The sequence below is a fragment of the Euwallacea similis genome, chromosome 13 (assembly GCF_039881205.1).
Source record: "Euwallacea similis isolate ESF13 chromosome 13, ESF131.1, whole genome shotgun sequence".
Classification (NCBI taxonomy): Eukaryota; Metazoa; Arthropoda; class Insecta; order Coleoptera; family Curculionidae; genus Euwallacea; species Euwallacea similis.
This window is the reverse complement of record NC_089621.1, coordinates 2,030,562-2,055,644: the sequence shown is the minus strand read 5'-3', so window position 1 is coordinate 2,055,644 and position 25,083 is coordinate 2,030,562. Positions and strand designations below refer to the sequence as shown.

At 38.7% G+C, this 25,083-nt stretch overlaps 2 protein-coding genes and 1 pseudogene across 3 annotated transcripts; 2 read left to right on the top strand and 1 right to left on the bottom strand.

Moving 5' to 3' along the window:
* Nucleotides 1-6,000: 6,000 nt before the first annotated feature.
* LOC136413131 (immunoglobulin superfamily containing leucine-rich repeat protein-like) lies at nt 6,001-18,642 on the bottom strand. Of its 2 annotated transcripts, none has more exons than XM_066396514.1 (4): nt 18,537-18,642; nt 8,818-9,675; nt 6,881-7,513; nt 6,001-6,338 (listed from the first exon to the last, which is right to left on the bottom strand). In XM_066396514.1, exons 2-4 carry the CDS (start codon nt 9,655-9,657, stop codon nt 6,021-6,023), a joined length of 1,791 nt encoding a protein of 596 aa, XP_066252611.1. In that variant the 5' UTR covers nt 9,658-9,675; nt 18,537-18,642; the 3' UTR covers nt 6,001-6,020. The 2 variants fall into 2 exon arrangements, with proteins under 2 accessions (XP_066252611.1, XP_066252612.1); XM_066396515.1 differs by lacking the exon at nt 18,537-18,642 and adding an exon at nt 16,612-16,789.
* A 2,112-nt stretch (nt 18,643-20,754) lies between these two features.
* On the top strand, nt 20,755-23,090 carry LOC136412908 (putative inorganic phosphate cotransporter). Its single transcript, XM_066396161.1, has 8 exons — nt 20,755-20,880; nt 21,037-21,176; nt 21,232-21,544; nt 21,871-22,085; nt 22,142-22,291; nt 22,345-22,477; nt 22,531-22,781; nt 22,835-23,090. Exons 1-8 carry the CDS (start codon nt 20,808-20,810, stop codon nt 23,018-23,020), a joined length of 1,461 nt encoding a protein of 486 aa, XP_066252258.1. The 5' UTR covers nt 20,755-20,807; the 3' UTR covers nt 23,021-23,090.
* A 243-nt stretch (nt 23,091-23,333) lies between these two features.
* LOC136413170 (uncharacterized) lies at nt 23,334-24,696 on the top strand (annotated as a pseudogene).
* The last annotated feature ends 387 nt before the right edge of the window (nt 24,697-25,083 follow it).

Here is a 25,083-nt window from a genome sequence, read left to right as displayed (position 1 = left end):
ACGAACCGAATGCCGAACAAAACACCAATTTGGACGGAGCGAAATACACGTTAAAACGGGATTGCAAATCCGATGGGTTTGTTGCACCGTCTAAATTACTTACCGCCATTCGCACCGGCATATTCTTACTGTCTCAACCGGGGTTAACGTGACAACTTTGACATTGTCTTTTGTGTTACTTTTCTGTTATATTAAGCGCGGCTCAGCTAAGCGCAACTTATGCTGACATGATGCAGATGGTCCTTAGTCTTGTGTTAGGCATTCAGATCGTTCTGGTGCTAAGAGAGAGTGAACAAGCATTACGTCATGGCTCACACGTTTTTTCTTAATCAACAGGGTAGTTAAGACAGAAAGAAGACGAAAATTATTAAAGATTCCCCAGAGTAATGTAGAAAGAAGTGTTCACTTGAACGTGGCTACGGAAATGTGAAGATTTTGAACTACAGAATAATAAATTTTAACATATATTTTTCCTCCATAGCTCCCACAGTTTTTGAGATATTTTAAGTGTAATATAACCGGAAAGCCGCCGAGAAAACCTTTGACCACTTTTAAGTTTCTGTTGCACCTTTTCCAAAATGTTTCCAAAACATCTAAAATACTTCTAGAACTTTCTCATTGTTCAAGAAATAAATGTGGAAGGCTTGCTTTTCACTGAAGCAATATTGGGCAAGTTTTGTACGTCTGTTGCTTGATTCCTAAATGTTTCCAAAAAGTGTCTCGAAGTTTTTCGATGTTTCGGAAATAAATGTCGATTGTTCCTACTTGTCGCCGGTTTCCATTCCGAGCGGAATCTAAAGAAAATCGTCAACACAATGGAACAGAAACTCGTCTGCATGTACTGCATATCACCGACGTAGTGGGAACAAAAAACCGAGAAATAATAAACTGCTGGAACTTCGAAAAGTTTAAAGAAAAACAACTGTCGGGTTTTTAAATAAAAGCCATAGTTTTCCAGAAATAACATACAATGCTTTATAACAGACAATTCTGTTATTAAAGTTAAGAGTAAAATTAACAATTGCGGATCCCTCTTTAACTTGAAATAGCACGTGTTCGCGAAAAAAACTGTCTCTAGTTGATTTTAATTTTGATGGCAACTATTTAAGCTGGGTGTTTTTAACGGTTTCAAGATGTAGGCAGAATAAATGTGAAATTAATAAAAAATAATGAGAATAATATTTAAAAATAAAAATTTTCAATTCTGCCTTGCGGTCGTTTCACTGCAATTGATTATTGCAGATACATAAAGAATGAAATTGAGCATAGTCGCACAATTAACAATTGTTTAAAAATGGACGAGTTTGTTGTCCATTTATTCTATATGTAAAATTAATTATTTGCTCATTTCAATGAACTGTAGCCAGATATCCCTTTCCTGCTTTCGCTTTTGAGAAGGAAAATTAAATATATCACAATTTTTTTTCTCTTCTTCATTACTTTGATGGATGGACACTTGAGGGGATGTATGACAAATGTATATTACTACCTATAAAATTTACGTGAAGAAAAGAAATATAGTTCAGGATGAAATGGCATTTGGAAATATTCGCTTTATATTCAACGGTTTCAGGTAATGGAACTACTCGGGCCTAAAGTGGACCATGCGCAAACACAATTATTGTTCATCAAATTTTATTAAAAATTGATAGTATTAGGTGTACAACTTTGCTTCCGCCGTTTTTTTTCCGAATTTCGCGATTTTATTGTAAAAAACTAATTATACCTTTAGGATTCAAAGTATTGTCCATCGCTGGCCACTACTTTCTCCCATCTTTCGGGCAGCATACGAATCCCGTGTTGAAAAAATTGGACATCTTTTGAAGCGATCCACGATTCTATCCAATTTCTTACTTCTTCATAAGACCGGAAGTGTTGGTCAGCTAGCCCATGTGCCATGGATCGAAACAAGTGATAATCAGAAGGAGCTAGGTCAGGAGAATATGGCGGGTGGGGTAGGACTTCCCATTTCAATGTTTCCAAGTATTTCTTGACCACTTGCGCAACATGGGGTCGAGCATTATCGTGCTGCAAAATCACTTTATCATGTCTCTCGTTGTATTGCAGCCGTTTCTTTTTCAATGCTCGGCTCAAACGCATTAATTGGGTTCGATAAAGAGCACCTGTGATTGTTTCAGTTGGTTGTAACAGCTCATAATATATTACGCCGAGTTGATCCCACCAAATACAGAGCATGATTTTGGAACCATGAATAGACGGTTTGGCCGTCGACGTGGAAGCATGGCCGGGATATCCCCAAGTCTTTTTGCGTTTGGGATTATCGTAATGAACCCATTTCTCGTCCCCAGTCACAATACGATGCAGAAATCCCTTCCGTCTTTGCCTTGCAAGCAACTGTTCACAAGCGAACAGACGCCTGTCAATATCTCTTGGTTTCAACTCGTACGGCACCCAATATCCTTGCTTCTGAATCATTCCCATGTCTTTGAGGCGTTTTGAGATTGTTTGTTGAGTCACTCCCAATGATTGTGCCAATTCTTGTTGACTTTGACACGAGTCTTCGTCAAGTAATGCTTCCAAGTTCGCATCTTGGAAAACCTTCTTTCTTCCACCGCTATGTTGGTCTTCGACGTGAAAATCACCGTTCTTGAAGCGCTGAAACCACTCACGACATGTCCTTTCACTAATAGTGGCTTCCCCATAAGTATCTGAGAGCATTCGATGAGCCTCAGCAGCAGATTTCTTCATATTGAAGCAGAAAAGTAAAACCTCCCGCAAATGACGAGAATTTGGCTCGTACACTGACATTTTCAATTGCGAATAACTTTATGATGAAGACACAAATAGACTAATATTTTTATGAGGTCATGTTAACAGGTGCCCAAGGCTCCTGCATGCCCACATGGGGTTATTTATTTCGATCATTACTTACCGCTACATACATCTATTCAAAAACGGCGGAAGCAAAGTTGTACACCTAATAATATTTGATAGTCTTCGACATGGCTCTCCGCTGCCCGGTCGGTCACACGTCCGCCTCTGTCTTTTTGCGGCGTTGTAACAATCCAAATCCACTGCTCAATGATCGTGCGACTACGGAGACCCGAACGTAAACGATAGAATATTCCCGGTCCTGTCAATGCATATCGAATTTTAAAACTGCAAGTTTTACCTGTTTTCAGCATGGTACAAAGTCGTACCAACACCCATTACATTTTTATGAAAATCACCTTTGACTCAGCACAAAGTTTTCCAAATTTCTTCTACATTTTCATTCGAAATTTGATCATTTTCACGAGCGAAGTGAGAGGAACGCGGGGACGCCACTAATACTGACAACCAAAGCGTTATTGTTTTGTTTCCAAAGCCTTCTTGACAAGAAGCGCCGCTCCCGTGTGACGGATTTTCATAAAACCACGTGTCGATTTATTTGTAATGCAGAATTGAGTCCAGTTTTATTCACATCTTCTCACTCCAATAGAGATATGAGATTCGAAAATAACACCAAAAAAAGACTCTCTACAACTTGTCAAATTTATTTACAGCAAAAATCAATTTACATTACACAAATTTATTATTTACAAAAAATTACAAAAACATATAAAAAAATATAAAAAAGACTACAAAAAATTTTTAAAAAACTCAATGGAAAAAATTTCCTAATTTCGAAGCACTGTCTCGGGACCCCGCTCGGACAACATTATATTTTCCCAAAACTTTTCAATGTAAATCCAATTTTAAAAGCGCAATTTTTGCCTCTCTTTATCCAGACACTAAATGGGTATTAAATCCTCAATCAAAAGTGCAAAACCCAAAAATCAATGATTCAAACCATAACAAACGATTGTGAAATTGTCAAGTAGGTAATTTATTTCCAACCCTCCGCTATGTGGTTTACGACGGCCGGCTAATGAAGTCTGTCATAACGAGCTCAAATATAACTTTAATTAAAACACATTATGGCAGATTACGAACTGTCCTGCTGGCTAAATTGACGAGGACATTAAAACACGAATGAATCAGTTATTAACATCGCGTCGAGAGCATTGTGCGATCCGAAACTGTACATGGGACTCTTTCACAAATTCGCCAATAATATGCCGAGAATCTGTTTGATGTAGGCAACATAGAGCAATATAGAGCGATGGAGATTTCGCGATAAGTCACTCTACAATTTTAAGGATTTAATTAACGGTTAAATTTTCAATTACTTTTTCTTCCGTCACTAATGAACTCATGTACCTCCCGAATTCATCTTCCACAGTCCCAAAGCACCATTTAGAGTCTCGAACTGGCAATACCTCTTAATAAACTAGTGGAGCAATAAAACGAATTTGTTTGCCAGCTGCAAGCACTCTTGAGCACTTTCTGGAGGCACACTTGGAATGAGTAGTAAAGCTTTGAGGTTCCATAAATTTTAAAACTTTCCAAACTTTTGTTCCGTTTCGCCATTAATTTTTAATATTCCTCATTCCCTAAAATCCGAAAACTTTGCTCGAAATTGGCTACCTGAGTCGCCTGCGATGCCTGATTGAATAAAAGCAATTAATTCATTTAGTTTTGCTATTGTTGTTATTAGGAAAATTGGTTGAAGCCATGAAAAGTAATTTAGAATTTCTATTCGAGTAGGTTTAGAGGCAAAAAGGTCTCTTCCAAGTGAAAAGACTTAGTTATTTAATAACTGCCAACTGAGGGAGTCGACGTTTTATCCCCATTGAAATAGTTTTTGTTTCAGGCATCTGTGCCTGACATTGAGATTTCGGCGATTAATTATGTTTATCACGGGAAAATTCAGGCTGCTTAAATCGGGAGCTAAAATTGCTCCAATATTGAAGGATTAAATTGCACGTGCCAAAACTGGCTCTAAAAGTTGCCATTGCATTGCAATTAGTTTCCCCCAATTAATTAATGCTTTGCTCTGCAAATGCTAATAGAACTGTGGCAAATCCCTCTACAGAACTTTGGCATGGCAAAAATAAATGTTCTACATCAATGAAAATTACCCCGATGAGTTTGAATCGGAAAATATTGACCTCCGATAATTCTGGAAAAAAGGACATATTTGGAATTAGCTTGCTTAAATGGTAGAAGCATAGAGAGACCCCATATGACGACACGTAACGAATGAATAACGGGCTAATAAGTCCGACAATACAAAAACCATCAAAAACAGAATATGAAGGTCCTTTCAGAAAATTAAGAAACGTTGTACGTCTACGAATTTCTAGAACCGCAATGGCCCAACAACTCTGATTAAATAACGAACAAAATCATGACTTTGGATTAATTGATGACCCCATTCGATTCAAGAATCAAACGGGGTCATCAGTGATTTATATACCTTACAGGCGAATTGTTCATTTACTCTGTTATTTTGTTTGGACAAAAAAACCTGACGTATAAATAGGGTTTGTTTGATAATGATGATGATGATGATGATGATGATGATGAAGATCTTTATTTCAAAAATTATATCATCACGGAAAAATCCAACTTGCTTAAACAAAGGGAAACATTATCCAAATATTAAGGGATTAAATTGCCCGTGCCAAAACTGGACCTAAAAGTTGCGATTGCATTGCAATTAGTTTCCCCAATTAATGAATGCTTTGCCCTGCAGATGCTAATTGAGCTGTAGCAAATCCCTGTATAGAACTTTTCGGATGGAAAAATTTCCTCCAAAAATGATGATAAATCTGTTGTACAAATTGGGCATAAACATGCTAGTCAGGCTTTATCTGACCATAGAGGAAAGTTTTTATTGCGCTTCTTGGAAACTATACATCCCCCAACGTAAATCCCAACTTGTCTCACTCCTACGTGTAATTACAGCTGCATGTACCAGTCTCACGTGTACAACACAACCCCATTCCGGTTTACATAATTCCCATTTAGACTGCAATATAAGCAGTAATAAGCAAAGATCAGAGCGATTATCTCCAGGGGCTCACATATCTAACTTTCTATTACGGCCAGCTCCCAGGGCTCTAGCTAGAGAAGTTTACTGCGATATTTGGGACACTAAAACCAAGCAACAATCATCAAAACTTGTTTTTTTACTAAAGATTAACATCCCCACAAAAAGTCGGATTATCTAAAGACTGGCAATAACTGACCAATTTGTGATTGACTTCACGTTGCTGTCTTGGAGATGACCGCTCAGAATAGGAAACTTGCCGCCCCATGAAATGGCCCCCAGGTCTGCGTTGGGGATACCCGCCAATGGTATAATGCAAATCTTGACGTTCCACGAATCGCTCGAAAGTTGGGGCTGAAACGGGTCGGTTTTTGCCGGTGAGAGTTGGTTTCAGGTAGGGCTGAGATTGGTCTCTGGGTTGGCGAACCGGGATGGCTGGAGCTACTATTATGGGTGGGGGCTATAGGGAAAAATTTAGTGTTTGGGTGTTGCTTGAATAAATTCAACGCTATAGAGGAAGTTTAAAATATTTGTATTGTAATCGGCTTTCCACGGTTTTGCCTTAAAGCCATATTTGTGTAGTATACAATGTATGGACTTAAGAGCTTATGTTGATAGGAGTTAAAGCTTTTCAGCAAACGTTCATTCTATGAAGGATCTGAGCTCTTTATATTTTTAAAGCTAAAAGACCTGATAAAAAAAAAATTGTTGCCAAATTTCCCGAAATATTTTCACGTCTACCTAATTGCTGCCAGTTTCGATAATAAACGACTGAAAGTGTACATTGAGTGCATGAAACGGCAACCGTGCAACAGTTTTTTTTGCTGCGCTATCATTTTGGTGCGATACATGATTATATCATCAGCATCGAGCTATCATAGGTGGCAAAACATGTTGCCAGACTGCTCTGAATACATTGACAGTTAGGGAAAATTTTTAAATAAAATCGAAAATGTTCTATGAAATACAACTGATCGAATGGACACTTTAATCAGTACTTACTCTTCTCATATTTCTCTGACTTAGACTGTAACCTGCCAGGTTCCTCGCCTCCACCTCACTCCTGCAGCCCAAACCATTGGTCATCCCTCTGATAATATCTGGATTCCTTCGCGAATCTTCATGCCCATTGTTTACGCCATCCGCAACCATACCATTGTTGTAACCAGCCCCATTAGTCGCCTTTAGAATGGATTTTCCAGGTACTTTTGAAGCATTTTCTTTGCTCTGTTCTAGAATTTTACTTTTTCTTTTTTTAATTTTTGCCTCATGCTCGCAAATAGCCATAATAATAGCTGCCAAACATAAACAGGTTAAGACTAAAACCCCTGCTAAAATAAGAGCTAAAACTCGAGTGTCTATAGGAAAAAACTTAAATCCCTGATGATCTTCTTCAAATCTCAGTGCCGGTGGCTGTCGGGGAATAACCGCAATCGTGTAATTTGCAATGGCCACGCCCGCAGGATTTTCCGCCAAGCAATAAAACGTGCCGTTACATGCCGTATTTACATTGTAAAGGTTCAGGTTGCTTCCTTGACCTTCCGGCAGTTCGTCAATAAAATACTCTGCAGCATTGCCCTGCAATATCTCTCCATTAAACATCCATGAAACTTTTGCCTCGGGGGTAGCTTTGACCTGCAATAAAAACACGCTTGTTGGGGGGCGGCAGAGCCAGGTGGCTGATAAATCTAAACTGTAAACCCCCTTAAAATACTTTCTAAAAAGGGATTTAATAATGCGATCGCAGCAGGGCCCAATTTACGTTAAATCCGCTCCAATTGGCAAAACGAATATTGAATTATGAACTCCGTGGCCAAATATGTTTCCATTTCAGACTCGTAAAAGCTTTCATTCAATTCGAAGAGAAAACAAAAACAATACCTGCTTTTGCACGGTATTTGTTTAAGGGAAGTTTACGCTGGTTTTAGAGGGATGATGGAGAAAATGGATTAAAATGAGGTACCTATTCAAAAGGAAATTATTCCTTTTCCGTTTTGAGGAAATTGCTTATGCATTCAAGATTCCAGACAGACGTTCTGAATCGGAAAAACACACATTCGACACACATCAATAGTGCATTTTCCGTATATCTTGGCCAACGTTATCATGGCATCAACACCTTTGAAATTCATAATAGCAAAAATAAGAGCTCTCCGACTATGGAATATAGGGTCACAAGACAGTGGCTTAGAGCAGCGTAAATTCTATCTCAACAGTCAGGGGCGCACCTACTGAAAAGGAATAAAAAAATTTGGAGTGGTAACATTGAAATCACTTTAATACCTGTATTCGTGATTAAGTGCTCTGAAATTAAGGTGCTTTGAACTAAACTTCTAAAGTTAGAGGAGTTCAATAATGAAGATATCGGAGTTCGATTTAGATTCAATATCAGCTGATTAGACTAACTAATGAGGCTCAATCGCCTAGGGGGAGGTACCTCGTTTTTTCCACTTTTCGAACTTGAAGCGCGGATATCTCGGGAACCTGTAGAGACATTTTTATTTGCTATATAAAAGGCGCTCAAAAATGAAGTTGCCTCAAACTGCATTTCCAGGACTCCCAAGAGAGATCCGGATCCAATATTGCATATCAACAGATTAAAAAATAGAGAAAAAACACATTGAGGGAAAAAATAGCTTCCACGATTGATGGATGAAATTTCAATTATTGAAAATAATCCATAAAATAGAGGGCAGCCCTAGTACTTCATTCCATCAGCTAACTTCATTTAGTTGAGTTATTCGAAGGAAGTACTGATTGAGACCCCCAAAAAAGTTAGTTAGGGTTGTTAGTCATAACTCAATTAAGATATTGTTGAAATGGACGAATTTTGATCGCACCTCCAAAATAGAGGTGTCTCAAAGCGGTGTTCAAACAACTGTTTGGTGACTTAATAGAACAGTATTTTTTTTACATTTTAGTCGTTTTCAGAAGTTTACCTTGCAAACAAGGGTAACATTCCTCCCTTTCTCAGCCTCGAAATAAAAATTCGAATCCGTAACTTCCGGACTGCAAGCCAAATCCCCTTCATCCAGTTTCCTAACAGGGACCCCTCTAAACTTCTCAGGTTCCAGACACAGGGGCGGCAGTAAAACCGGCAATACATCCAGTTTCAGCCAGCGACTGAACGTCCTTATGTTGCAGTCGCAAGTCCAGGGATTGTCATGGAGCTGCAGCCCTTTCAGCCGATTAGGGAACGAGCGAATATCCGGGAATGCCTTAATTTTATTCCCTGATAAGTCCATCCACTCCAGACTGTACAAGCTCCTAAAAGCGGCCTCGTCCACTTGATTTATGTCGCATCCGCTCAAGTCGAGAGTAGTTAGGAAGCTTAAATGGTTAAAAGCCAATTTTTCCAAAGAAGCGATGGGATTTTTGTTTAAGCTCAGTTTCATTAAGGAGGGGCAGTTCAATAGCGACGCAGTCGGCACTGTGCTGAGCATATTTTCCGAGAGATCCAGTTCCACTAAGTTGGACAAACCTTTGAGGGCCTCGTCGTGAACAGTTTTAATTCTGCACCGACTTAAAAACAACTTCTGGAGGTTGATCAGGCCCATTTTGAGGAAATTGTCACTGGGAATATGCAGAATATTGTTGCCTGAGGCGTCGAGAACTTGAGTGGAGCTGTCGATTCCTTCGGGAATAATCAAGAGGCTCCTGCTGAGGCATTCTACCGTTTGCTTGCCATTGCGCCACTTGCAGATGCACGGAGGTGGACATCCTTTAACGGAGGACATTGTCAGCAGCAGCAGGACTAGAAGAAGCAGTGATATGGTCATTTTACGGCATTATGAGGTCTGAAACAAATGGGAAAAATTTGGATCGTCGCACAATCATTCTAAAGCTGATGGTGTTCAGGGTGTCGGCTAAAATAGAGGAATTCTCCTTGGAGTAATGAGATGTAATTGAGAGTAATGGAATATTTATACGAGATACAACATTATTTCGTATGAGGAAGTACGTGTGGAAAAGAAACAAATATCCAAGAGGCGAGAATCGAGAGCAGAAATTAGAAAACCCGGGGAAACTTTTACCATTTACTGGAAAATGATTGAGACGTGCCTCGGTTGCAAACGAGGTCGTCGACTTACCATTTTCTCTGGAGAACCTATGCTCAGTCAGGTATAACTTTTAAACATGGAGCTGATAATGCTAAGGAACAAAGAGCCATAGCCGAACTTTCTTCTTTTTGCAGGTCGCAATTCGATTTACGTTCGAGCTCGATTTGGAAGTTTAGACGACAAGTTATAATTACATTCCGGTTCCAATTATGATCAATAGCGCCATTAACGCTTGCAGACTAGCTGCTCTGTTAAAGACCCGACTATGGCTGTTGTAGCAACATTACCCGATTCGGCACTAAATCTCAAATGATAGTATGCACAAATACGATTGCATTTGAAAGCCGGTTGCCTTATATGGATTAACAGAGAGCACTATAACAAGCATTTCAATAATTAATTCCCGTGTAGTTATGGGAAGGTGAATCACTTTGGAGTTAAGTCTGGGCCACTTAACCGGATTTGAGTTGAGCGGCTTTAGCAGTAAAGTTAACCAGACTGACTTGATTGATTTTCAACACAAAATCAATCTCATCATAATGAATAAGCCAGATATTAGAATATCAGAAAGAAAATTTTCTTTGGAAGGTATGGAGCGAGTGTCTTATGAAACTGGGGAAACTGCAATATATTTCCACCATTGGTAGGATTGGTGGGCTGGATCCTACGTATCTTCCCCTCTGTTTTGAGGAAAATTCCGAATCTTTTAAGGTTGTTTCATTGCTTAAGTTTTGAGTCCTAGCTAAGAATTGAAAAAGACAGAGCAACCCACCCAGGACTGGCTCATCAACTAGTGATAGTTTGTTCTACAGGATGATTATTAACAATGAGACAATCAAAAGCTGGGGATAGCATACAGATATCACATGGTGATGATTGGAGAAAATATACTCATTCGAAAGTTGATAGTTTTGGATATACAGAGTATTGAAAATTAACATTTTAATTAATTTTTTTGCCATTATTCTGAAATCATCTAGATTAAACACTTAAAAATGTGTAAAGTAATGTTTCTTTTAGGTGACAAATTATGTGTTCTAGAAAGTGAAAATACACTTGTTTGTTTCTCTTTTAATTTATCGAATTATCAGATTTAAACATAATGTTCTTTAAATAGATTTTTCTCGAAAACGGATTATAATATCGAAATGAAACAAGAATTCATAATTAATGTAAAAATTATTGCTCGTTGAGATTTTGAATCAAATTTCATGTTATACGTACAGGGTAGAAAGTTATTAACTATAAATTCTGTAAAACTAATCGTGATTGGCTTTATTAGCAACGCGGAAATTCCAAACGTATCTTATTCGTCACGTAAAAAACATAACTTTACAAATTTTCAAGTGTTTAACCTAGATATTTTCAAAATAATCGTAAAACATGAATTAAAATTTTAACTTTCAATACCCTGTATATCCGAAACTATCATCTTCCGGAAAAGGCATATTTTCTTCAATGTCATTATTTGACGTATGGTATTTCCACCATTCGGTTGTCCCATTGTTAATAAATCATCCTGTATATCAAGGTGGTTAATTTGACCTATTCTTTCAAGAAATTGCTCCATGGGTTCCCGAGATATCGTCTTTAAGAAGTTAAGAATATACGCACATGTAGCATAGAAAAATTACCAAAATTCATCGGTAATTTTCCAGGAAACTTTTTTCAAGCCATTGAGAAGAACTTTTGCAATTTCAACCGTTGTTTAGAGTTAAAAAAGCTTCCGATTTTTCCTTCCAGGGAGTTAAGTCGAAGCACTTAACTGCGTTTGGGTTAAGAGGTTTTGGCGGTAAAGTTAAATAGACTGATTGAATTGATTTTCGGGGTGAGATTAATCCCAACGTAATGAATGAGTCAAGTATTGGGACATTGGGAGGGAATTTTTCTTTGGACAGCCTAGAGTGGGTGTCATATGAGACTGGAAAAATTGCAATACATTTCCACCTCTCGTAGGGTGTTGATCCAAATTTCCAATTTTGATTGCGTTCTTGTCTCAAAAATTCTCACTTCCAATCGGTTTTTCATTTCGCATTAGACATGATACGTTACTTTTTCCCTGCCCATAGAATATACCACTTATGATTCTCCCCTACGCGTTTCCTTGATTCCTCATTTCACACTAATTAAATTCTGTTTCATCAAACACGGAAAAATGTTCAAACATCCTTCGTACTTGCCCCTCACAAACGCCCATTCCCTCGAGATTTAAGGGACAATTTCCTCCAAAACCCTCACATCTCTTTTCCATAAGTACCTGAGAGTTAATTATGTTATGCATTATACACCTTAATCTCCAGGCAAATTCCCCACTATACTTAATCCCAATTGCCATAAACCTGACGTACTTAGCATCGTAGCTAATTTGCCAATCTTGTTTCCATTCCACATGTCGTAGATTAATTAGCTTTTAGAATATTAAGCCGGTTGATTGCCCTCGGCATAATTAGTAGAGGGCTTAACAACGCATCTTAACGTTAATGCGAATAACTCATGATGCCTCACATATACAACTTAAGTGGATTTAGCATTGGAGGTATCTCAACGTATTTCGGGATGATGTGTGAAACCTCAATGTTCTCTCAGTGTGTTACAATCCATTACTGACCTATCAAGGCTCTCTTGCCGTAACTCGAAATTCGAATATTGCTTCCTCCAATCAAATAGTAAATCACCAAATGGAGCATCAGGGGTCCATCAGAGGGCTCAATATCCTGCTAGAACATTACTATTGCATGTTACCAAAGGATCCTTGTGTTCTACTAACTAAACAAGGACAGCTTTCAACATTAATTCCCCTGATAGATTAACTTTTATGGCTAAATTTATACGAAAAGCAATTTGAACATTTAAATCAAATTTTTTCAGGACAAAAACTGTCAATATAAATGTGGGCAATTCGAACACGTTATGGTCAATCCAGGCAACGAACTGTTTGAGAAATTTATCACACATAAACCCATTTGTATGGAGCCGAATTTAAATGCAAATACCCAGCACGTGCAGTGATTTTATTGGACCGCGTAGGGCTAAAAGAGGTTAAACCACTTTATTAAGCTTAAACGGTTATTTTGCTTTGTTGTTTATATGACCTAAACCGACTTATTTGGGGTGTAGATAATTTATGCCTGATATAGGGTGTGAAACCCCACCTTGGAGGGTGCAAATTTATGTCCAGTCCTTTTACTCGTCGGCGTAAATCCTAGAAGAAACCTGAGATGACGAAGTTTATGGGATTTTGCGGCGTTGGGGCAAAAACTTCCTTAGTTATGACCCTAGTAATAAACTGAAAGTTCTTCGCATTCTAGTTTATGTTCTTCTTTCTCTCTTTTGATAGTATGGTGAACGCAAATAATTTAGTTTTTATAGCTTCACAATCCCGCTAATCTTCCTTGATAATATGATGAATGCAGGCCATCAAATTCTCATGGTTTCATAATTCCTTTAATCTTTCTTGATAGTATGGTGAATGCAAATAATTTCGTTTTTATGGTTTCAAGCCTTATTCGCCGATATTGCAGGAAACAAATCAAATTTTTCCTAGCCCTTTAAGGACCTATTGTGACGAAGGCGACTTTATTTTGGCCAAGCAATTTTTTAAGCTCAAGTAGAGAAATAAATTAATCAGACATAGAATAATATTATAGCCTTGAGTGACTAAAGTGGAGTTGCCACATTATATTAAGGCTATATTGCCTAGAACCCGCAGCAGACCCTTTGTGGCTCTCTGCTCTGCTGCCTGGAAATAATAAACCTTGCCCAAAGTGACAAGCTTAACACAACCTTACTACGTCGAATTTAGTTTCGACATATTTTGAAACCTCCCCGTCCTCTATAGGGAATTTCAGGCGTTGCTTAAGCATGACACCTATTTGATATCAAAAATTTATTTAAAAATCAGCTGTAATGGATTGTATTAATTAGTTCCAGCTTCGTTACGGCTCTATCCACTTCTGACACTCGGCTTACACCAAGTTTATACACCCATAAAGCCGGATAAAGCCTTTGTAGTTATTCGCTCTGTCGCCTCAGAATAGTATCTTGTTTCAAAGTTGGGATCGGGTTAGTGCCTATTTGCCTTAGAGTTAATCCTGTTATGCCAGAAGGAGTAGGTGATATTGGTGTGGAATTTAGTTGAAGACGGAAGTTTTGACAAAAAATTTCTGTGGTAATAGTCTGAGAAAGGGGCTCTAAAAGAAGTGCTCTGGATAATCCCGAGAAGCAACCCTTTGAGAGTCGTAAAAAAGACCAAAAAAGTGATTCAAGTTGTAAACGTTGATGAGTTTAATAAGCCTGCACTTTTCCTGATTCTAGGAAACTTAAAAATTCCTAAACTTGTTGCTCTGCCTTCAATATACCTCTAAATGCTTGTACAGCCTGTTGAAGGAAGTAACTTCGTCGAAACGCTGCTTAAAACAATAACGGGGCCGTACTTGTTGCAAGTATTGAATTTTTCAGAAGATCATAAATTTTATTAAGAAATATCCTATTTCCAATTATTTTTGAATAAATATCACATTTAATCGCCTTTAAAAATTCTAGAATTTGACCATATTTCAAGGAGAAAACGGTGGCAACAAAAATGGGATTGTCTAGCGGAGCTTATCAAAACAACCGACTCACTTCCCCATGCCTTTGTTGGGAAATATTGGCAACTACGTTCCGAAATTTAATTTTATTTGGGATCGATTTTGGAAGTTTGCGTTTATAAATTGCTAATCGAGATAAACAGTGACGAAGAAGCACTTTAAGATTAGTGGCGGTTGCAGTACAATTTTGAAAAACTCATTATTACAAAATTAATTTTAAAGGGACTTAGTCTCTTTAAGATTCCAGCTGCTGCACTCCTGAATTTTGATGGTTTCAAGATTAAAATTTAAAGAGACCTTTGTGTGTTAAACATGCTTAGATCAGGGATGTAGAGGGATTTTGCAAGATTAGTGAAAGCTGGAACAGAATAATTAGGGGCTCATTAACAGTACTGAAATTACGTCTTTGCCCTGAGGGTACAGGTAAATACATCTTTCTTGTAAGCTCATGGAAAAATGTTATTTTCCGGACTCGTAATGAAATTCCGAATATAATAATGAAAAGTATGATTCATTAAGCCTAGTCCTCATAACCGCGTATCGCGAAAAAGCGAACATGCCACGTGATCAGAATCCGCACTGAAAACAGAATTTGTACTCATTAAAGTGAATATTCGCAATAAACAGTGATATGTCTTACATTAGTGTAGGATCGCGTCCCTTGTAAATAGGCGTTACTTTTAAGCTGGATACATGTTAGATAGTAGGAATTAACTTTAAGATTGTCATACCCCTGGGGTACGACCCTGGTGGGCATTAGTTGGGACATGGGAACTTCCCATGCCATGCCTCGTCGGTGTTGGAAATCCCCGCAATAAACCGGATCGGCATTGGAACTGCCTGTAATATACTTTGTCGGCATTTGAATTGCCCTTGATAAATTTCGTTGGCCCTATAGTGGCAGTTCCAATTCCCAGCTTAAGACGTAACGGTTTGATGCGGCGGGTGGTGCAGATGGCACCCTAGCCAGGGTACGCCCATGGTTTATCACCATGGGTTTTAGTACTTAAGATTTTGTAGGGCATGTACAAGCGCTCTTTTCTTCTGGGTTCGGTTGTCGTTGGTAACTCAGAAGTCGCGTCCGCGCTCGCTAAACTCACAAGTTACTTTATACTCTCTTTTGTTCACTTTACATACAAACGCATACTTATAGTCCTTTCCTATCTGTGATTTCATTATAAGATATAAACACCATCCTATATCTACAGAAGTATCAAAACCCGATACTACATTAGGGTTATTTTTATGTTAAAGAAAACACCCTTGCTCGTCGTTTTTTAGATTTTAGTCAAAAAATGGGGAAATAAATTTGGGGTCTGTAAAAAAGACGTTAGTGGGTAAGAAGGAGTATTTTAAAATGCAAAGATTGTTCTTTAAGTAAATATGGAACAATCACTTCTTGGGTAGCGTCAAATTTTACATATATAAGAAATTAGATTTCAGTATACCGAAAAATATGGAAAATTCAGTTTTCATTGCAGAAATATGCGAAATTTTCCCAAAAAAATCACGAATTTATTTAGAATATCATGGAACTTTAGGAATCCGAGGAGATTTTCAGATATACCATAAGAAACTGTTTGCAACTCAAAAAGATCAACTTCTTTGTCTAGCAATGAAGATTATCCTTCATTATAAGACCGAAATGCATTTTTCCGGGCTTACATGACTTCCTGCGCTTAGCTGCGTCTCACAAGGAAACCGCTTTCGGTTGCGCTTCACGCGCGCACCGGAAAATACCATTTCCCGGCCTCGTAAGGAACTGTATTATTCCTAGGTCTCTAATATATGACGCGAAGAAACATACAATAAAAGTTATTACTTTTTGACTTGCCCCTGAAGGTGTACCACAAAGTGCTATTGCGATGTGTCTTTTAATATAATTTGCCTCAACAATAAAAACCATTCTGAAACCACCCAATCCTAAAGGTTACGCTTAGCCTTAATCCTAAAGGAAGTTGGGAAAGATAATCCCGATATAATTGCGAATTGTGTGCAGGTTTACGTGGTGGTGTAGGGTTGAGTTCGCCCTGGAACTATTTACCGAGTTTAGCTTTAATTTAAACTTTAGATTAGAACTCACCTAGTTATGAAGAAAGGCGGATGTTTGGAAACTTTTTGCTAGTGTCTTTAATTCAGAAACTCCGATCTGTGCAATTTAAACTTCGATTTGGCCGGAATTCGCTTAGCTATGCACGAGAGACGTTTACGAGCTCTGAAGGATTCCTCCGAGGTAATTTGCTTTTGAGCACGGGCTTAGCCTGGAACTATCGAAAAATTTCCTTGGAAAACTATAATATTCTTATGCACAAAAACACAATAAGGCCCACTTGACCTAATTATCAAATAAGGGCCCTATTGTTCGCCTGAAGTGTTGGTGAAAATTTTGCAAACTCATTAAACTATTAAGCCTGGTTTCCAAGACACTGAACAGTCACTTATTGCCTTTCATTTCTGGAAAATTGATTGCTTGGGCGTAATACCAATAAGCCTTATGGGGTACTAAATTTCAGTGTTTACTGCCTGAATATTAACTTTTCCAGATTCGTTACAACGACAGCCACGCATTTGTCCCGATATTATACTTTCTCCCGTCCAAAAGGCAATATCGGATGGAAAAGGCAGTTAACATAAATTTTGCACAAGTCCCGATTCCAAAACTTCGGGTTTCTGCTTAATTTCGACGCAGAAAACGAAGCCTGTAACTACCCAGGCTTTATGTTTTATGTATTTAAAGTCGAAATTAAGTTTTGGGGCCTAAACAATAAATTTTCTCGCTAATTCTTCTCCCCCTTATCAGGGTAAGATTCTTTTAACTGTACAAATCCTACTGAAGCGTTACATAAAAGCAGAAATGTGTGTCTAAGTAATATAAAGAGCCATAAGTGGAGCTTCTCTACTTATACATATAGCCTTTCGTCGTTATCCCTTTTTATCCCTCCATGGAAAATATGCCTTCAGGAAAAGTGTGTGTATGTGCACGAAAACTTGGTAACGAGGGTGATGAATATATGTTGTCACATCAACTGATTTTACATAAATTCTGAATATTTTGTACGGGTGTATACGTATTCCTTCGCAACGTGACACATTAGAATATGTTTCGCTTTCGATGACGTCTTTTATAGGAGGTATAAAGCCTGTTTGTGCACATTTCGTATTCAACATCTGAAACTCTGAAGTCAGACGTTTTAGGCTACATCAGGTTAGTTCCAGCTAATCCAGGTCCGCCAACTAATTAAATTATCGAGGGCGATCTGCCGCAAATGCACTGCCAATGCACCACCCTTAAGGGTCAATTTGTTTCAGCGACCGCGGCAAAACAGTTTTTAACCGTAATTTTGACCTAAAAAATGCATAATTTGCAAAAATCTGTATTCTTTGAACTCTGCTTCCGGTTAAAAAAGCGCCAGAGCTAAATTAAGCCACTCGAGATCCAATCACTGATGGAAATTGAAATGCAATTTCGGATAAAGTAATTATAAGGATAATGGGCCTTTTGTTCGAATATAACGAATTTCCGTATGAAGGGCTTTCGGGGAATTTTGTGTCACATTCCTATAGTTCTCCATTATTCCGGGGTCATGCATGATGTGCGAGGATTGCAACTCTATTGTTGTCGATGTGCGGAGGAGTTCATACGGCTCTAATTAAGCCATGTTAAGTATTAATTATGAAATTCTGGTTAGCGAGAATATTGAATTTGCTAGCTTAAGCATGTTAGAGTAAAAACGTTTTAAAGTGGCTTTGGAACAAAGCGAGATGCCGAAGGTATCTTGCAGCCTCGGCGGCCTATGCCTTCGCCAGAAAGGTGATTAAAATTTAAAATCTGCATTCTCCAAATTTGCTTATACATCTTAATTTAGGGGATTTTAAGGCCAAAAGCTAAGACAGCCCTGAAAAAAATTCTCCTCGTTAACACTGACCTGCAAAACTCTGAAATTGGAGAAACTTTGCGCGTTCTGACACCTGCAGCTTTTGGCATAGAATCTCTACTACAATACTTACAAAAACCAAACACACCCAACATCAATTTTCAAAGAAAGGGCCTTCTTCGTCTGGCAAATTTCCGAGAGATTCGCATATTATTTCTAAGAGCGGTTTCGCGTCGCCGGATATAAAAGACTGGATTTCATGTTGGGTACGACGACGCCCCTCGACGTCGACGTCGGCCCTTCGGAAGGCGTCACTACGCCGGTCCACCCGGATTATTATCTTAAGTGGCCCTTGTTTTGGCCTTTTCAAAAGAAATTTTGACAGCGAGAGCCCTCTTTATGATGATATATTATAGAAAACAGGCCCTGTAAAAAGCTGTCTAGCGTCGTTACGGTGCGAATTTCGGCACTTTATGAATTTCGTTGCCAAGAGATTTTAGAAATTAGCATGCAATTTTAGGTTTTGGACAAATATTCGATGACGTTTAGAGTGCAAAATGGGCTTTTTGAGGGCAGGACAGGGACTGTTTTCCGCCGAGATGGGCCACACATTCACGCCTCCAATTTGTATAGCGTCATGTTTGGGATCCATCCAGGAGTTTTTTTACGCTCTACTTAAAACCAGAAAAATTCTCTCCTAAATTTATTGACTCAGTAACGCACTAATGAGTATAAATTTAGGCTGATGTGAAGCAAAGCTTTAACAGAAAGAGGAATTTAATCCTCAATGCGAATCTTAAAAATCGAAGGTAGAAGGGAAATGAACCTGATTTGTGAGGCAAGCAGTTGTGGAGAAATAAATACCCTCGGCTTCTGAGCTGGTTAAACACTGGTAATTTAGGGCCTTAAAGTAAGTAGCATAAGAGAAAGGAAGGACTTGAATTTTTGAAGCGAAAGGGTTGGAAATGCATTACTGCGAACCTCAACGTACTTTTTTCTGGGTGAAAAAGCTTCTGGATGAAAGTCCTGGAGAAGTTGGTGCAAGAGAGTAAAATAATATCAGAACACTGGTCCAAGTTTTTAAGTAATTAAATACAGTTTGTTCTTTTAAATGAAATAAGCTTTTGAGGGGAAAGAAAATGCTTGATTTAAATCTGGACAAAGAGGTAAAGAAATCACTTCTTCACCAAGCCGAAATCCCATTTTCCCCTTTAAACCTCTTAGAATTCAAAGACTCGACCTTTTCCTGTAGCTGTTGACTAATTTCTGTTTATCTTATATTTATCTGGGATCACCGCTTAGGGACCCCAATTGCAGATCAACGGTTTACTCTTTCAGTTCCAGTTCTGAAGCAATTTTTCAGTGCATGTCGAGGGAAAAATTATGCATAAAACTCCTTGATGAATAGCGTGGAAAACCAAGGGCCCTTTCCCTATTTTCGCACCCAGGGCCGGTTAATTCCAGTTCGGATTTTACGAGATCCCGGGAGCGGGATTAGCCGCGGAATGAAATACATGTCGTCGAAATTGCCCAACTTAAAAATGTTGACTCGAAACGAAACAACGCGTTGTCCCTGGCTTTTAATTAAATTATGCAAATACACTTTCATATTTCAAAACGGCTAAATTACTTGTAATAACAGAAGGACCGAGTCGGCAAACACGCTCGAACATGCTCTCTTTTTCTCTCTGTTCTTTTGCTCTTTTGAACAAATGGCAAGTCGGCCTCTCTGCGGCCCGCAATCCAGCTAATTATTTCATACCTCTTATAGTTTTATTGTATTTAAAACTTTATTTGTTATTACGCTGGAAATTTTGCAGTAAATTACAGGCAGCTAAGCGCCCCTTTTACTGGGAAATGCCTTTGGCATGTTATAATTAGCTGAACAAGTGGGAAAGTCGAGGGTTTTCAGTGGAGCAACTTGGAGCTACCTGCACTGCGATTAAGGACAAATATCCTGAAGCTGTATATTTATTACGTGCTTCTGGAAAAAATTTAAAGCAGAGAAAAATCGCTGATTCGCGCTTTGAACCGACCTGGACGACGTCCATCAGGTAACCTTGTTAAGGAGGCAGTTTCCAAGACAGAGGAAGCAATTTCTATGGGAACTATCCTTCAGGCACAGTTATCAGTATTTAGCGCTGCTAGCCACCAACACCCCGATTTTTGTTGAAAAACTTTGCACCCATGGCGCGAGAATGAATCATCCGATGGAGAAAATAAGCGGTACTGTTTATGACGCCTAGATTAATGCTACTATTCTCGCTAGCACATCTTAAAAATTCTAATTATATTACGATAAGAATGTAGATATTATTATATAAATAAAAAGTCTGAACACACAAGTTCTCGACAATCTCAACAGATTATTTGGTCTAAACGAGTCATTTTCCATAACCCAAACATGACAAAAGAAGACGATGCGGTGGCTTTGGAACCCGGCCTCAGAGATGGAATTTTCTACACTGGAGATAAAGGTTAGTGGAAAAAAGTTAGTGAAAAAAGCTATAATAATTTTATGAAAGTAGTTCCTGAACGAATCAAATGCATTAACTCTAAAAATCGTCATATTTTGATAAACTTCCAATTTTAATTTATAACAATAATATATTGTCATCTCTTATTTTATCAAGGTCCAAAAGTAGGAGTAAGATACCTTCAAGTCTTCCTTTTGGCCGTATGTTACGGCAATGCCTACGCCACGAAGGGCTCCTTCTCTGTGGCCCTAGTCGCCATGACTGACAACTCTACATCTCCCAATCCAAATGTGCCTGTGAGTCCCCCCACTAACCACCATCTAAATCCAAAAATCACCAATTCTTTTATAGACCTACGATTGGAAAAACACAAATGTGATCATATCTTCAATCCTCTGGAGCGGCATTCCTTTCACCTTCTTTGCTGGTTATCTGGGCAAACAATATGGCCCCAAATGGATCCTAGTGGTGGGTACCACCATTAACAGTATTTTTTTTTTGCTCATCCCTGCTGCAGCCCAGCTCCTCGGCTCCACTGGCGTGATTATTTGCAGAATTATTCAAGGGGTTGCATTGAGTTTTGTCAACATTCAAAGCTCGGTGGTGATGGGAAGATGGGCGCCACCTGAAGAGCGATCGAGAATGGGGTATATTGTTGGGGGAAGTAAGTTACTTTACTATCAAACTAGAGTCGGGGGCAAATGAAATGCGCTAAGTGAAGTTTATGGTAGCTAAATTCAATCAATCTATTTTAACTAACTGGTTTGGGTCTGTTTAACCAACCTATTTCAACCAACTCGAAAATCAATTGGAATCTCTAAAGTCGATGTTTTTTCTATATTCATCTACTGGAAGTGAACTTTCCGCACCTCAGAATATTCAAAAATTAATTATCAGGGTCCCTTTTTGGTCTCCAAAACTCCTTGTGCATTTCATTTGGCAACAATTCAGATCTTCTCCTAAAATTCTTAATCTTAAACCTTGTTTCAGTTGTTACAATCATCGCAATGGGTTCTTCCGTTGCAAATGGACAGCTAGCCGAAACTTATTGGGGATGGCCCTCAATTTTCTATATTATTGGCAGTATTGGAATTGTAATTGCAGGAGTGATTGCCATATTTGGGGCCCAGAGCGCTCAAACTCACCCTAGGATCACTCTTGAGGAACGACAGTATTTGGAAACAACTCTCTTCAATACGAATATTGTAAGTTTTGTCAATTTCAGCGGGTAGCGGGGTAAATATGACTTTGATGATTGCAGGAATACAAAACTCCTTGGATGAAGATTTTCAAATCCGTCCATTGCTGGGCTATAATTATAGGGGTTTCTGGGTATTCCTGGTTTGTGACCCTAATGTCTACGGAATTTTCCGTATTTTTGGCTAAAGTTTTTAATTTTGATCTTTCATCGGTAATTCCCAACAGCTCTGATAATACGACAAAGTAATAATGATTGAATTGCAGACTGGAACTATTGCGGCGCTTCCGAGTTTGATAGGAGCTGCGGCGGGTTTACCGCTATCATATTTCTCAGATTATTTACCCAGAAAGGGTTTTATATCCGTAATTAACTCTAGAAGATCATTTCATCTCTTGGGTAAACGAATCACATAAATTCAGTATGCCTTATCATTTTCAGTTTTCATTTAGGTGTCACGGGCATATCTATTGCCATGTTCTGCATGACCTTCGTCCCAATAGAACACCGAAATTGGACTGTGGGCATTATCTGTATCGCTGAACCCTTCATCATGATGGCAGGAGTGGGGGGGGCCGGTGTGAATACGTTGGATATTTCTCCTAAATATGCCGGGATCATTTCAGGGATCGAGTCCACCTTCTCCAGCACTTTGGCCATTTTTGCTCCATTGGTCGTAGATTGGGTCTGTGGGGAGTATATAGTAAGGAAAGGCGTTACAGATGGACGAGCTGCTATTATATAAAAATATTGCAGAATGACATTTCCCGATGGAGGATCGTTTTCGTTATTGCGGGTGCATTCGCAATAGGAACAGCGATATTCTTTGCGCTGTTTGCGACTGATCAGAGGCAAAATTGGGATGATGAGAATGAGGAAGAGGAAGGGAAAGAGAGGAGGAAGAGTCCTGTTATTGATACAGAGAAAAGTATAGGGGCTTAGGAAATAAGGAATAAACCCGGCTATGGTTGAGGATCTTTTATGACGAAATATATAAGCAGTGAATTGCAGCAATAAAAAATTAGCTCATCTTGAAGTTTTTTTGGATTTATTTATTCCTTGATATTCGCCATTTTATTTATTTATTATTTCAAAAGTTATGGTAAAATAAAAATTGCCTCAACCTGCTTATAGATTGAGAAATGTCCCAAATGAGAATTTTATTTATTTTATTTTCAGCACATGTCGCTCTCACGTTATATTCCCAATATTCTTAAGTCATAAAGTGCATTGTTTACAATGGAATATCTCCGATATGATACTAATTTTGTAAACTAAATTGGTAAACACTCCATTTTATCTACACCTACACACAATCCAGTTCCTTACTAGTCATTCTTGCAGATGTCAAGCACCATGATGCGGAACCCAAAACTTCTTGCAAAAACTTGTATTCTGGTCTATCGGGGCCCCGCTGATGCCTTCACAGTAGATTTCTGGTCAGTTCTTCTAATTATAACGATGTTGAAACTGCCGCTCGAAACTGCGATACCCTGGTTATTAAAAATTTAATAATACTCGAGAAAACCACCCTGAAGATCCCCCTTACAGATGGAACCACGATGATTTTTGACCGGCATTTGACTCATGAAATTGCAGACTGGAATGGAGATTTGGTGCAGATTGTTGGAAAGAATGTGGAGGTGTGTGGAACTGATAGTGAGTATTGAGAAAATTCGGTAGCCTCTCGAATATTAGTACGTTTCAGACCACTTGCTGGATGGTTTGCGTTCTCAGCACTGGAAAAGAGCGACTGAACCAACAATCGCCAGGTCCAAATTTTTGAGGATTTCCCTAAAAGACTCCATAGTTCGAGATATGAAGCTGAAACACTGCCCGAAAAATTGTGTGTTGATATCTCAATCCTCTAACCTGTTGGTGTCCAATGTTAACATCGACAACTTCGATGGTTACTCAGTGAGTTGAGGACTTTTCATGTACTTCTCATAAGGGATTTCTCAAGGGAGTGAGAGGTTATAAATTTGCCAAAATCATCGATGGGTTTGATGTGAGAGGCAACAATAACGTGAGAATGGAGAATTCCAATCAAGATGACTGTGTAGCAATAAATGGAGGCTTAAGCTTGGTGTTTGAGAACTTGTTTTGCAATGGCTCTCATGGACTCAGTTTTCCTGTAAGCGACAGCTGAGATATAAAATGAAACGTGAGTTTCATTCTTTAAACTGAAAGATGGGGATGTCTCGGATGTTCAGTTCCTGAATACAAAAATCGAGCACTCCAGCAATACAATCCACATCAAGACTTACAACGCCGGGACCACCGGGTCTATTCGAGATATTTTATACATAAATATAGAATTTACCAGTCAGTGCCTCAGATGACTTGCAGCGGAGGCAGTAAAGCGGTTTTCTAGGTTCGATAGATATGCAGTTTCAGTGCAGGAAAACTACCCTAAAGGAGAAGCCAAGGCCAACATCCCGATTACGAACTTAACCCTGGAAAACCTAAAGGGCTCGATGACTGGCAGTAAGAGTATGGCTTTCCAGATTGTTTGCGCTAAAGGAGGATGCTCTGATTGGCATTTCAATGGCGTGGAAGTGACTGGAGCCAACTTATCTAACGAATGTCAAGAAGTGCCTGAAGGAATATCTTGTTAAATTTTCCAACAGTAAAAAACATTGATTAGATGGGTCATTCTACGTAATTTATTATCTCGCTTTTAAACCCACGCAGAGATAAAGGCATTAATGACCCATACAGGTTTTTGTGTATTCATAATCCGATATGAGCCCTCGCCGCTGAAAAATGAGCAATTTTGCCAATATGCACGAACGTAAAGAGGAATTCTTTGTAAAATCCAATTTACAGACAAATTTACTTTGTTTACTATAAATTCGCAATCGAAACCGATAAATAAATGGAGGCGGATTTGAATTTTAAATCAGCTCGTTAGTCAGTTGAAAATTATTTACCCGAATTTAAAACAATGGCCATATAAAAGCTCGTAGCTCTTCCAGAGAATGAGCATCCAGGAATTTCTGTTA